Source organism: Uloborus diversus, chromosome 1 (genome assembly GCF_026930045.1).
Source record: "Uloborus diversus isolate 005 chromosome 1, Udiv.v.3.1, whole genome shotgun sequence".
Classification (NCBI taxonomy): domain Eukaryota; kingdom Metazoa; phylum Arthropoda; class Arachnida; order Araneae; family Uloboridae; genus Uloborus; species Uloborus diversus.
In genome coordinates this window covers 265,639,296-265,651,401 of record NC_072731.1, presented here as the reverse complement: position 1 = coordinate 265,651,401, position 12,106 = coordinate 265,639,296, and the positions used below count along the sequence as shown (strand labels likewise).

General features: G+C 31.3%; 1 protein-coding gene across 1 annotated transcript; it reads left to right on the top strand.

The window, feature by feature from the left end:
* The first annotated feature begins 40 nt into the window (after window positions 1-40).
* LOC129234264 (FAU ubiquitin-like and ribosomal protein S30) lies at window positions 41-10,579 on the top strand. Its single transcript, XM_054868258.1, has 5 exons — window positions 41-183; window positions 267-346; window positions 7,514-7,655; window positions 7,747-7,802; window positions 10,361-10,579. The coding sequence occupies exons 2-5, from the start codon at window positions 275-277 to the stop codon at window positions 10,484-10,486; spliced, it is 396 nt and encodes a 131-aa protein (XP_054724233.1). The 5' UTR covers window positions 41-183; window positions 267-274; the 3' UTR covers window positions 10,487-10,579.
* The last annotated feature ends 1,527 nt before the right edge of the window (window positions 10,580-12,106 follow it).

Below are 12,106 nucleotides of genomic sequence, written 5' to 3'. Positions count from 1 at the left end.
GCTTCGAAAGGACTCAACTCTTTGTTTATATTCTCCCACATAATTTTTCTTGTTTGGACCTCGTGTTTCAGATTTCGGATTGAATACTTTTAAATTAAAAAAAATATATAGCTGAGCGGTTGTGTTTGTCTATTTTAGCAACAATAAAAGTTGATATTTCAATTGTTTTTCTTGATATTTAAGGTACTTTAGTGTTTGTTTAAATGATAAATTGTATGAAGGTATCTTAGAATTTCTATTTTAATGGTATGTCATTAAAATTTTAGGTTGTACCATGAGAATATTTTTGAGAAGCCAAGATCTTCACAGTGTTTGCTTAAACGAGGGAACGGTTTCGACTTTAAAAGTATGTATCAATTGGGAATTTTAATGTTAATTTAGGTTTAGATCTGCATTAATTACTTACATTTTTCAAATTTACAGAGAAATTTCTCGGAAATGACCACCCTCCGTTCCGAGAAGAAAAATCGTTAAAAGAGGTGATCGTTCCAAAAATTGTCAAGATTGTTTAAACCAACTTAAACATAATTTAAAATTTTCAAACAATTAATACAATTGTTTATGTTTTTTACTGAATTTCGCTTATCGGAATCGACACTGAAACCTGTTTTCATTTGGTACATGAAAATTTAAATCAGATTGGGGCACAAATGACGAAATTCTTGATAAAACAAGGGATTTTTTTTATGCGCTATCTACTGCACAACATGTTTGAGTATATAATGCATTTAAAGTATGATGAAACTTCAGATTCTTTCTTTCTCCTCCTGTTGCCTTAAAAAAAAGGATTTTAAACTTCTGTTAAAGCACTCATTTCACAAACTGTAATTTGTGCGAAACTGAGGTGGTCTTTAATCCTGTCTTTATGACTTAAAATGTTTGGAGGAATATACCTGCAAGCCTTTCCTCCTCTAACCATTGTCTGAAATTGTCTTTTTGAAAAGTTTCCGGGAGACATGGTTGATTCTGGGAAAACATGACACTACAAAGTAATTAAATTACTGGACTTGTAAATTGGACTGCGAAAGATATACCCCTCCCCCCTCTAGCCCACCCCCTCCCCTACACTTTTCGTATTACCTGCCTTACAGCTACTTTTTATTTTTATGCTATTAATGTTATTTCTATTTATCTTTTGAAGGACGGAAATGTAACAGAAATAAACAAATTAGTATATGACCCCGGGGGGGGGGGGGGGGGACATTTCCTAAACTCTCTCCAAGGAAAAAGAAAAAAACTTCTAAATGATTTTGCTTTATTTCTCACTAGTGGTACCCGCACGGCTTCGCCCGTAATAGAAAAATTAAAAGGTCTTTTGGTTCGCCTGTATTTACAAATAATGTATGGTGAATTTTCTCGCCAATTGGCTTGTGCTGATGTTACGGTTCCACGTTATGATAATTTCGTAATTTACTCTTCCATCTTATGATATTTTTGTTCACAAAATTGAAATAGAAAAGAACCACATCGAATTTTCGAAAAATCGCTTCAAGGTGCACACCCCCATGCTACAAACTATCTTTGTGCCAAATTTCATGAAAATCGGCCGAACAGTCTAGGCGCTATGCATGTCACAGACATCCGGACATCTAGACATCCAGACATTGAGCTTTATTATTAGTAGTAATAGTAAAGAAAGAAAATCAGGATCATTTCTTAAAGTTAACGATGTGGGCCGACCCTAGGGTGCCGCCCCTCTAGACAATTTTGCATAATTTGACTGATACTTAACGTCCTTATCCATTCTCTTCAAATTATTGTATCAACTTCGATCCTTAAAATAGAAAAAAAAAGATAAATTTATGAAAAGTAAGAAAAGTTTTAGATTGAGGCCGCGGAGAAACTTTTCAAATTGACATCAAAAATCGCAATTTTAGGAACTTTTTGAAAACTTTAGGGGTTTGTAATTTTGGGGTTCCTTCCTGAAATTCTTTCAAAATAGAAGTCAATTTTAAGCTATTTTCGGTGACCTTAGCTTAGGAAGGTTCGCGGTACTTCCCAAAAATTCTGCAAAGCTGAAGTTGTAAACACGCAATTTTGAACTATCTTTGCTGATGTTTCGGAAGAGAGGGCGCCTCTTATCCAAACTATTTGAAATCAAAGTCTACGATGCAAATTCAAACTCTCTGGTGACAGTAGGGATTCTGGCAGCATTTCCTCGGAAATTTCTATGGTATAATAATGGTACCATAATTTTAAATATATTTTGGCAGTGGCAAAACCAAAAAATAATTTTACGGGCGCACTGTTAAAACTTTTTCCCATTCCATTCTTAAACTTTTCCCTGGGTTTTCCTTCGAAAATTTTCTGAAATTGTAGTCTTAAGAACGCAGTTTTAGATTCTGTGGTAATGATACAGTGATAACAGGTTCGGGGGCCTTCAGCTGAAATTTTTTGAAATTGAAGTGACAAAAACACGATTATAGGCGATATTTGTTGACATTCAAGTAAGAGATAGGAGTTAGAAACAGAGTCCAATCAATTTTTTGAAAAAAAAGGTGAAATTAATCATCTCCCCACAACTTTTTGATATTGAAGTTCCAGAAACGCAACTTCAGACAAACTTCTTAGGGCTCCCCCCAAACATTTTTTCAAAATTGAAGCCCTAAAAAACAAAGTTTTTTGAGTAATATTCAATGATATTAGGGGGAGGGATTTAAAAGTTCTCCACCATAAATTTTTCGAAGTTGTAGGTTTTTTTTTTTTTTTTTTTCAATTTCAGATAAAAACGGGAGCATGAGCTCAATTTATTTAAAGAGAACTGCGTTCTAAGCGCACCATCCAATTAGCGTTTAAAAAATCCGGGGCTCTCCTCCGCAAATGTTTCCAAATAAAGTCCAAAAAATTCCTTCCATTCTTTATGAAATCTGACAACGTTAGAAGAAGGATCAGTTTTGGGTGCTGCCCCCTAAAAACGCATTTAAACGTCATCTTTAATGCCTTCAGACATGGCGGAGACTATAAAGTGTTAGACATTGAAATCTCAAAAAAAAAAAAAAAAAAGGCTATATGTTTGGCCAATTTAAGATAGCAGGGATGGGTAAGTGACTAAGTTAGGGTACTAAAAATCAGTGGTTCATAAAGGAAAATAAATGAATGGTTCATAAAGGAATTCAAAAATTAAAAGCCTAAAAATGCAGATTAAATAGATCACACTGTGCACTAACATTCTATTTTTCTTAAACTATACTATGCTATTGGGAAATCAGGTCTTATTTTGATTTGATAACTATTTAAAATGCAGTGTATTTATTCGATTTGAGTTTTTGTTATAAAAAATTCTTGAGAAATAGATCTATTGCTTAATTAACAGAACTATATATGTGTCCTGAGGCCGCCCACGTGCGGTGCACACCTGCAAGGATCGGCCCTGTTTACGATGATACCCTAACAGCATCTTTTGGTGATACAACTTCAGGGTTTGAAATAGGGTTCAATTTCTAGGGGGGAATGTCCCCCTTTACTTCAGATTCCAGGGGGGATTTTTTGATTTTGGGGGAGAATTTTTATAAGTTCTGAAAATTTGTTTAGAATTTTTTTATGATTCATTTCTATTTCATTTTTCTATTTATTCATTTTTAAATAATTATTCAGCAATTTTTCAATTTTATTTTATTTTTAAAAAATATTAACTAAGTAACATACACATACACTCAATTATTTTTTTTAATAGACCATTTCCTGGATCTAATTATCCGAATGGGGTTCAGTCCCCATTGTTTAGAATAATATTTCTACTGCACAAAGGCATTTTTTTTTTTTTTTTTTTTTGAGAATCAAAAAGTTCAAGTAAAACATTGCCTATACCTTTCGAAAACGGACTGTCATTTCCAGCAGCTTTCCATTCGCTTTTCGACCGGCAGATCGGAATCAATTTATGTCGGCGGGTCGGACTCGGTTTATGTCTGCAGGTCGAAATTCGTTAATAACAGCGAATCGGAATTCGGCGATGTAACTTGAATTGCTTTGAATTGACGGATGCTTTATTAAATTTTTTCCATCTTTCCAAAATGAAAATGGATTTTGAAATTTTTTTATCTTTCCGGGTATGGGGTTCACTATCAAGTTTAAGAATTTAAAAGGGGGGTTGGGGGAAATCCCGCACAGACCTTTGGATTGCGTGAGATTTACCGATTTTGTGCGCAATCCTGCGCTCTATTTCAAACCCTGCAACTTGATTATTTTTTCAGTTATTGTGTTCCTCGTAACAATACATATGATTACATCATGCAATTTACTATTTAAAAATTATTAATTTTTAATTCAACAAAAAATATTTTTAAAAATATTATTTGATGTAAGAAAAAAAAATATGTGCATATTGTTGCCTCAGAGCAACAGTAAGATATCTAATCCCAAAAATAACACTAAGAGATCTTACTGTTACTCTGAGGCGACGATATGTTTAAAAAGCATGAACTTTGTGCAAGAAATAGATAAAAGTCAGAAGCATTTTAAGAGCACAAATAAAAGATTTAAAAGTTTAAAATGCAAACATGTTTCAGAGGCAAAAGCCTCCCTTATCAGTGCAAAGCAAGCAAATGGGACTTGCTTTGCACTGATGAAGGAGGCTATTGCCTCTGAAACATATTTGCATTTTAAACTTTTAAATCTTTTATTTGTGCTTTTAAACCATCATAGTTTCCGACTTTTATCTATGTACATGTGAGGCAGTGAGAAGCAAAGGGATGCAAGTGGACTATTTTAAGTTTTGAGTAAAACGTGTTAAAAAATCAGATTTTAGGTAGGCTTTCGTTGGACTTTTTTTCTAAATCATTCTGTACAGCAGCACCTACCAGGGCTACTAGTACAATCTCTTGCCCCAAGACAGAGGAGAGGTTCACCTACCATTTGTACTGGTTATCTCGAAATTTTTTAATTTTGCCACTTGCATCCCTTTGCTTTTCACTACCTCATATGTATTATTATTTTGTTGCAAACTAATGGTTGGAGTAAGATTTTTTTTAATCTAATTTTTTTATTTTGAATAAATATGGACATTATATACTGTGTTGCATCATGTTTCATGAGTTGCTACTTTTCTTCTTTAGAATAGTTCTTTTAGATTACCTTATTTTATAAAAATGAATAAAAAACTTGGATTAAAAGGCTACTAATTTAAAAATAAATTTAAATTAAAAAATGCTCCTAAATTTCCCTACTGACCTAATATTTTAAAATTTTCATGTTCAATTAACATTATGTGATTTTATTAACATTAACATAAAAAATGGCTGAAAGAAATTGCATTAAATTTTGAAATTACTTTGGAAAAAATAGGAAAGAGGAGGAAAATCGTCCCTTAGAGATACTGTTAACTATTCTAAAGTCTTTGAGTTAACTTTTTACACATTTCATTTGATAGTGTAAAACTCTCTCATTTTTGTTTACTATTTGATTGAGCCTTTGCACACCATTAATTTTATGTTCATTCTTATTTTTTGCTTCTCTTATGTTTCACATATTGGCTTGGAAAGGGGCTAGATCTGCATTTCGCTTTTTATGCTATGCTCATATGTATGCCAAGAATGATCTTGGCATCACAGATTCAGGGGTCTGTTCAGGATTTTTCACAGGGTCCGTTTTTTTGTGAAAAATTAAATAATTTTGTGAAAAATGAATAAATTTTGTGAAAAATAATGAATTTCGCAAAAAAAAAAAATTTTTTTTGTTAAAACGAAATTTTATAATTTAGAGATGGTACAAACTGCATCAATTAAACTTAAAGTTGAGTGTTTTCCTCTTCTATGTCGAGAATATCATTCTGGAGTGTTTTTCTGATATTTGGCGGGGGGGGGGGGGGGCATCGCTCTCTCAAGTATCAATATTTATCTACCATTCTACATTTTGTTAAATTATACTACAAGTATTTCTGTCCAGTATTTAAAATAATTGTAACAAAAAAAATAAATAAATAAAATTCAGAATACTGTTCAGCATTTAACTTTGTGACCCAAGACACTCTTAAAAAGCACAGAATTTCGTTTGAAATGTATAAATTCCGTGATTTTAACAAAAATAAAAAGTTATTTTAATTGTTTACCTCTTAACAAAGCGTAATAAACATCAAAAAGTCGAAAAATCGGATTCCGATAGCGGATGCAAAGAGATCGTAATTCTCAAAGTGAAGGCATCAAAAGTATAAAAACGACTTGTAAAAGAAATATTTTTGATAAAATTATTTTAAAATTGCATTTTAGAGTCCTATGATAAACATTTCATTAACATCTGTGGACACAGTTGAAGCAAAAAAAATAAAAATAAATAATAAAATAAACCAGCTATTCAGCATTTTAATTTTTGACTCATAACAGAAAATGGAATTTTGCTTTAAAAACTTGAAATGAGAGTTCTAACAGAAATAAAGAGACTTTTCATTTATTTGCATCCTAATAAAGCGAAGTTAGCTCGAAAAAAGAACAAAATATGACTCTCATATCAGATTTAAAAGATTGCATTTTTCAAAATGTAGACATCTAAAGAAAAAAAACGGTAATTAAAAGAGTTTATTTAAAGTTAATCGTCCTTGTTAGCATCGAAAAATCAAAACCCATATAATTTTCTCCCAAAATAACAATTTCGCACCGCACCGTAAAAACGCAAATATTGACAAGCTAGTAAAATGAGAATATTTTCTAATCAAGTCATTATAAAGGTTCAACGCCAGATGCTAAGTGGTGATAATTTTGAAGTTGGTAACCCTATCTGAAGCGATCATATTTTTTCCCCACCCTTACTATCCTTTTGCAGTTCTAAGTTCATTTCGCAGATATATATTATTATTGTTTATTAAATCATGAGCGGGGGGGGGGGGGGGGGGGAGAAAAGTGCTTACAAATGCCTTTTCAGAAAAGTTTACAACAACACCGCTGCTAATTAGCTGTGATAAAACAAACAACCATTATATTTATTTGGCAGTAGCAATTATTTATCGCTTGCAGGAGCATCATCGCAAGAGTGCCGATTTTTTTCTTTCAAAATTAACCGATTTTGTATAAGCTGATCCCTCTAATGACTTCAAAAAAGGTTCCAAAAATTATCGGTTTATACACAGAAATATGCATTGTTCAGATTTGCTCTTCCAATTAACAATTTTTGAAAGATCCGATCTTGTTTATCAGAATTTTGTGAAAGGTCCGTTTTCTTTGATCGGGATTTTGTGAAGGGTCCGTTTTGTTTGATCAGAATTTTGTGAAAGGTCCGTTTTGTTTGATCGGGATTTTGTGAAAGGTCCGTTTTGGTTGATCGGATTTTTGTGAAGGGTCCGTTAACGGACTCAAATATCCTCTGGCCAGACCCCTGAGATTATAATTTTTATCATTTAAGTGTAAGGTACTTAGATAGTAATAAGGTTTTAAATTGCAGCATGTGTAAAAATATTTGTAAGGTGTTTCATTACAATTTAATTACTGAATCCATATTTGTTATTCAATGGTAGATTGAGAAAAAAAATATTGATAATAATTATTCATTCAAAATAGAAATAAGGGACTTAACATCTCATATTTTACAGGAATTTGTTGAAAATGCTGAAGGTATTTCTCGCGAAGGTCTAATTCTCTACTATGGAGGGAAGCCCTTAGAAGACAACCAAAACATAAATGATGTTCTGAGTGATGATGCGACTGTGGATGTTTGCGTTGGATTGAAAGGAGGTATTCATTTATTAGCTCTAAGTAGTAGCTTCTTTTTTTAGAAAATGAAATTTTTTTCCTGTATTAAAATTTTATTTCTCTTGATGTATAGGAAAAGTACATGGTTCCCTGGCTCGAGCCGGAAAAGTCAAAGGCCAAACTCCTAAAGTAATATTTTTTATAGAATTTAAAGCATGTAGTTCTGTATTATTTAGAAATGCGCCGAATATTCGGTTCAGCCAAATACTTAAATATTCCAAAATTTGTGAAAAGTATTTTTTTTATTTAATGAATGAAAGTTTCCATTTTATACCACAGTACGAAATTAATTCAAATTGTTTCTTACTTATTTTATCACATAAAAAAAAGTAAGAGGAAGCAATTAAATGTTAAATTTAATTAATGTTTCTTTTCAATTTTTAAAAAAATCTTATGACACATTACATTAATCTTATTTCAAACTCATATAAATATGATACAGTGACCAATAACTAAAAAAAAAAGAAAAAAAAGTTTAGTAGCAATAAATATCTAGTCAATTTATTACTATTTAACATCAACTGCTAATTTTTCATACAAAATATACAACTTTAAAAAAAACATTCAAATATTAAATTTTTCAGAATTTTAAATTCTGGAAAGATTTTTCAAGAAAAATAGTTTTTGAGGAAATCCATATCAGAGTTACAACAGGGTTCATACTTCCTAGAAAAAACCCTTTTTTTCATCAAGCAAAATTAAAGTCCCTAAAAAATCCTTAATTTTCTGAAAATTTCCTTAATTTTTTGAAAACTGCATTATGTTTGGTCCGTTTTATTTTTTCTGTCCCCCCCCCCCTTAAATCTTCATCCTGCACAGTATCTGTGGAAAACGTATGTTTGGTAAACATGCCAATGCTATCAAACATGTTTCGCCGAAAATTGCATGCATTGTTTGAAATTTCAATCGTTTTGCATACTGCAAATATTTCAATCCTTTTTAATAATGGAAGGTTTTTTCACCATATGATTCTCTATATCTGCTTATTTTATTTTTATTTCAAATATATATATATTTTTTAATTTACTTCAGAAAAAATGCAAAAGTCAGTCAAAAAAGTGTGGTCTAACTCCCAGTATTGGATTGTATTGAAACTTGCCATGGTTAATTATTTTTTTTTATGTATTTAAGAAAGGGTGCAAAATATTTGTGTGGAATCTTTAATGGTTTAGACTTTACAGCATGTAAAATTGTTTGGAATTTCATGATTAAATGACGCACAACTTCAAGTTTTTCTTTTAGTCCTGAAACAGTTTTATGAAATTTTTTGACATATTTTGAGCTCCAATGCAAGGAAAAAGATTAACCAATTATTTATATATACACTGGCTTCCAAAAGTGTTAGTACACTTTGAAATTATGTAGAAAATCCAAAATAAGGCGAAACTGAATTCGAATCTGAAGTCCAATATTGTTTCACATTATTCCTACGTCATTCTAAATAAAACCCAGTAGTTTTTTTTTTAGATATTGACTAATTTTCTTTTTGAAATGGGTCAAAAAAACTAAGAGACAGAGAAAGAACACGCTAGAAAAGTCATCATACACTGACATATTTTTGAATAAATTCGTAATTAAAATTATCATATGTTGTTTTTTTTCATTATTTTTGCATTTTATTGACACTTAAAAAGTCATTTCGCTTCAATTTTTTTTGTTCCAGACAGATAGACTTTCAGCTTTATTATTAGTAAAGACTTTCTTGAATAGTTTTTAGAATTCTAACACATTAGACTTAGTTCCCGTCTTTTTTGATATACGCAAAGATAATGTGTTCAATAACTAAAATCTTTTATAATGAACTATTTAGATATGAAAGTACTTAGTACTTTTCCATTATACGTCTACTAGAGTAGTTAGCCTGAGTTTGGCGACTTTGAAAGAAGGCCAATGTTCATCTTACTCTATATTGAAGTATTTCTTAATCAGCTTAATTTCTGTAGGTGTGGGGGGAGGGGGGACCTGCAAAGATTCTCCCCTAGCGCCAATGTCTCTTTGGGCAGCCCTGAACCCACCATTGTTTTATCATCATTTATAAGGATCAAAAAGAATGTAGTTGCCTATTATTTTCACATTTTATTTATTTTAAAATTATTTGATGCCTAATTTTTGCAGTTTTTCCTAAAAATATTTCATAACACTTGAATGATCATTGGGTTAAATTTGACAAAATCTAAAAAAGTAGTGAAAATAAAACATCTGTCATGCTATTTAAAAAAAAAAATGGGTTATTGTTGTAAAGTACTAAAAAGTAGAGTTGCCACTAAAATTGCTAGTGATTAAATGATACTATATGAATGTTTTAAAACCTAAAAAAAAAAAAAAAACAGGCCTGAACTTAAAAATTTTTTTTCTATTTGTAGGGTTGCCAACTGCTCCGCAAAAGTAGCAAAACTCTGCAAAAAAGTTATCTTGCTCCGCATTTCTCGGCCGAGCGTTTTCAAGCATGAGTGTTTAAAGCTGTTTTTTATTTTTGTGCTAGCGCTTAAAATGATTATCAAAGCTCAAAAACAATTTTTGATAAGTTGTTTAATTTTTTTAATTGAATTTTATGTAAAATACCGAGCTGCTCTGCAAAATTTCAAAATGCTCCTCAAAATCATGACGGATGCTCCTCAAATTGTTTCCCCAAGGTTGGCAACCCTGTGTTTGGTGTTCCATTGTATAGCTAATATCTCTTTCTACAGGTTGAGAAGCAAGAGAAAAAAAAGAAGAAAACTGGACGGGCTAAGAGACGAATGCAGTTCAACAGAAGATTTGTTAATGTCGTTGTTACTTTTGGAAGGAAAAAAGGGCCTAATTCCAATTCTTAAACTATTCTTCCTCAGTAAAAATTTTCATATTTTCTTTCGGTTTGCAGATTTAATGTATTCTTGATTTACAATAAAAACTAATTTAAAAAAGTGTTCTATTTTTTTAAATCTTAAAGATCTTATTCTTAGAGCGTTCAAATTCAAAACTAAATATTTGTTATAAAATAACTTATCAGTATGTTTGAAGTCACAAATTGGTTATAGAAGTCACAACAGTTGAAGGTGAAAATATTATTAGATGAGTAAGACATTTCGTAAGTGAAGTAAAACTTACTTATAAAATGTGCTTGGCTATTTTTTCAAGTTTTATGATTGTTTTTTTGCCTCACTACACTCTCAGCAACAAAAGTCAGGTTGTCTAATTATTATTTAAATATTTAAAAATACATAAGTAGATGTACTATATTAAGTGATTGTATTAAAATAAATTGTTTAGTAAATCGCAGTTATGATATTGTAAAAAGGGTCATCCACATCCACAAGTGATGTCATGCATTGAGGGGGACAGTTCGTAAAATTGTGCTAAGGGATGATGACAAAAGTTGCATTAGTTATTGTAAATAAAAAGTATGACATGTGAGTGTCCACTTGTGAAGGGTTTGAATATGTCGAAAAAAAGTGTGACATCATTTAATGACAGCCCATTAGTACTCCTTCAAAATCTCATTTTACTCCTTCATTTTATTTCTGAAATTGAGTACGAACCCTGTTTTGCTCCACTGACATTTTGTTTTCAATTATAGTTGAAAGCGTGCTAGCTAAAATACTAAACTTGGCAGCAATTTCTTTTTTTCATTAAGGGATTGCTGACCAAAGTTCTAGAATTTTCATTTTTTGAAAGAATCTTCAACTTTCTTTTCACGCCTATCATCGGATTTTAATCTGAATGACCTTTTTAACCACAAACTTGAAAAACTCGCCCCTCACCATTGTCCCATTCTCTGCCCTGCTTCTGAGAAAGTGCTTGCAACGACTTTTCTTTTGTTGGTCTTCCTAGAAAACAAACCTATTCCTAGACCCATTTCTCCTTTTTTTCCACTGCCCCTCTGCCCTTGAGGACAATACTTGTTTCTGTGTTTAAGGAAAGTTGTTGTTTTGAAGATTACTGGGCTTCAAATCCAAAAATGACAGCATTGCTGGAATATAAGATATAAAGGTTTTCAGATTTTTTTTTTTTTTTTTTTTTTGAGATTAACATGGAAAATACGTTGAATTTTGGCTGAAAACGCAGGGAAATTCTAAAAATTCAAGATGGAAATGTTTTGGAGATATGCAGGTTCGACTGTAGTAACTTCACTTTAAATAAAATACATTATTAATGACAGAGAAATAACTACTTGTTATCATATTTGTGATCATGATCACAAGTAATTTTTCAGCCTTAAAATTTTTATCCACTTTGTTGACTGAGTTTTTAAGATTGAGTTATTATAAAGTTCTTTCATGATATCAGTATTTGTTTTGCTTGAACAAGGGAACAGAGTAAGCACCATATAATGTGCCTAAGATTTAGTAACTTAATTAGCAGTTAAAATTTACATAAAAATAATGTGAATATTCAACTTTATTATTTTCAATCTATCACTGTAATAAAGTAATTAAAACTAAATTCCTAAAATT

Bases quoted from the DNA above. Each gene is read 5' to 3' on its own strand.
- LOC129234264 (XM_054868258.1), top strand. From the start codon at position 275: ATGAGAATATTTTTGAGAAGCCAAGATCTTCACAGTGTTTGCTTAAAC. The intron at 7,656-7,746 runs GTATTCATTTAT...CTTGATGTATAG, and splicing joins TTGCGTTGGATTGAAAGGAG to GAAAAGTACATGGTTCCCTG. The intron at 7,803-10,360 runs GTAATATTTTTT...CTCTTTCTACAG, and splicing joins TCAAAGGCCAAACTCCTAAA to GTTGAGAAGCAAGAGAAAAA.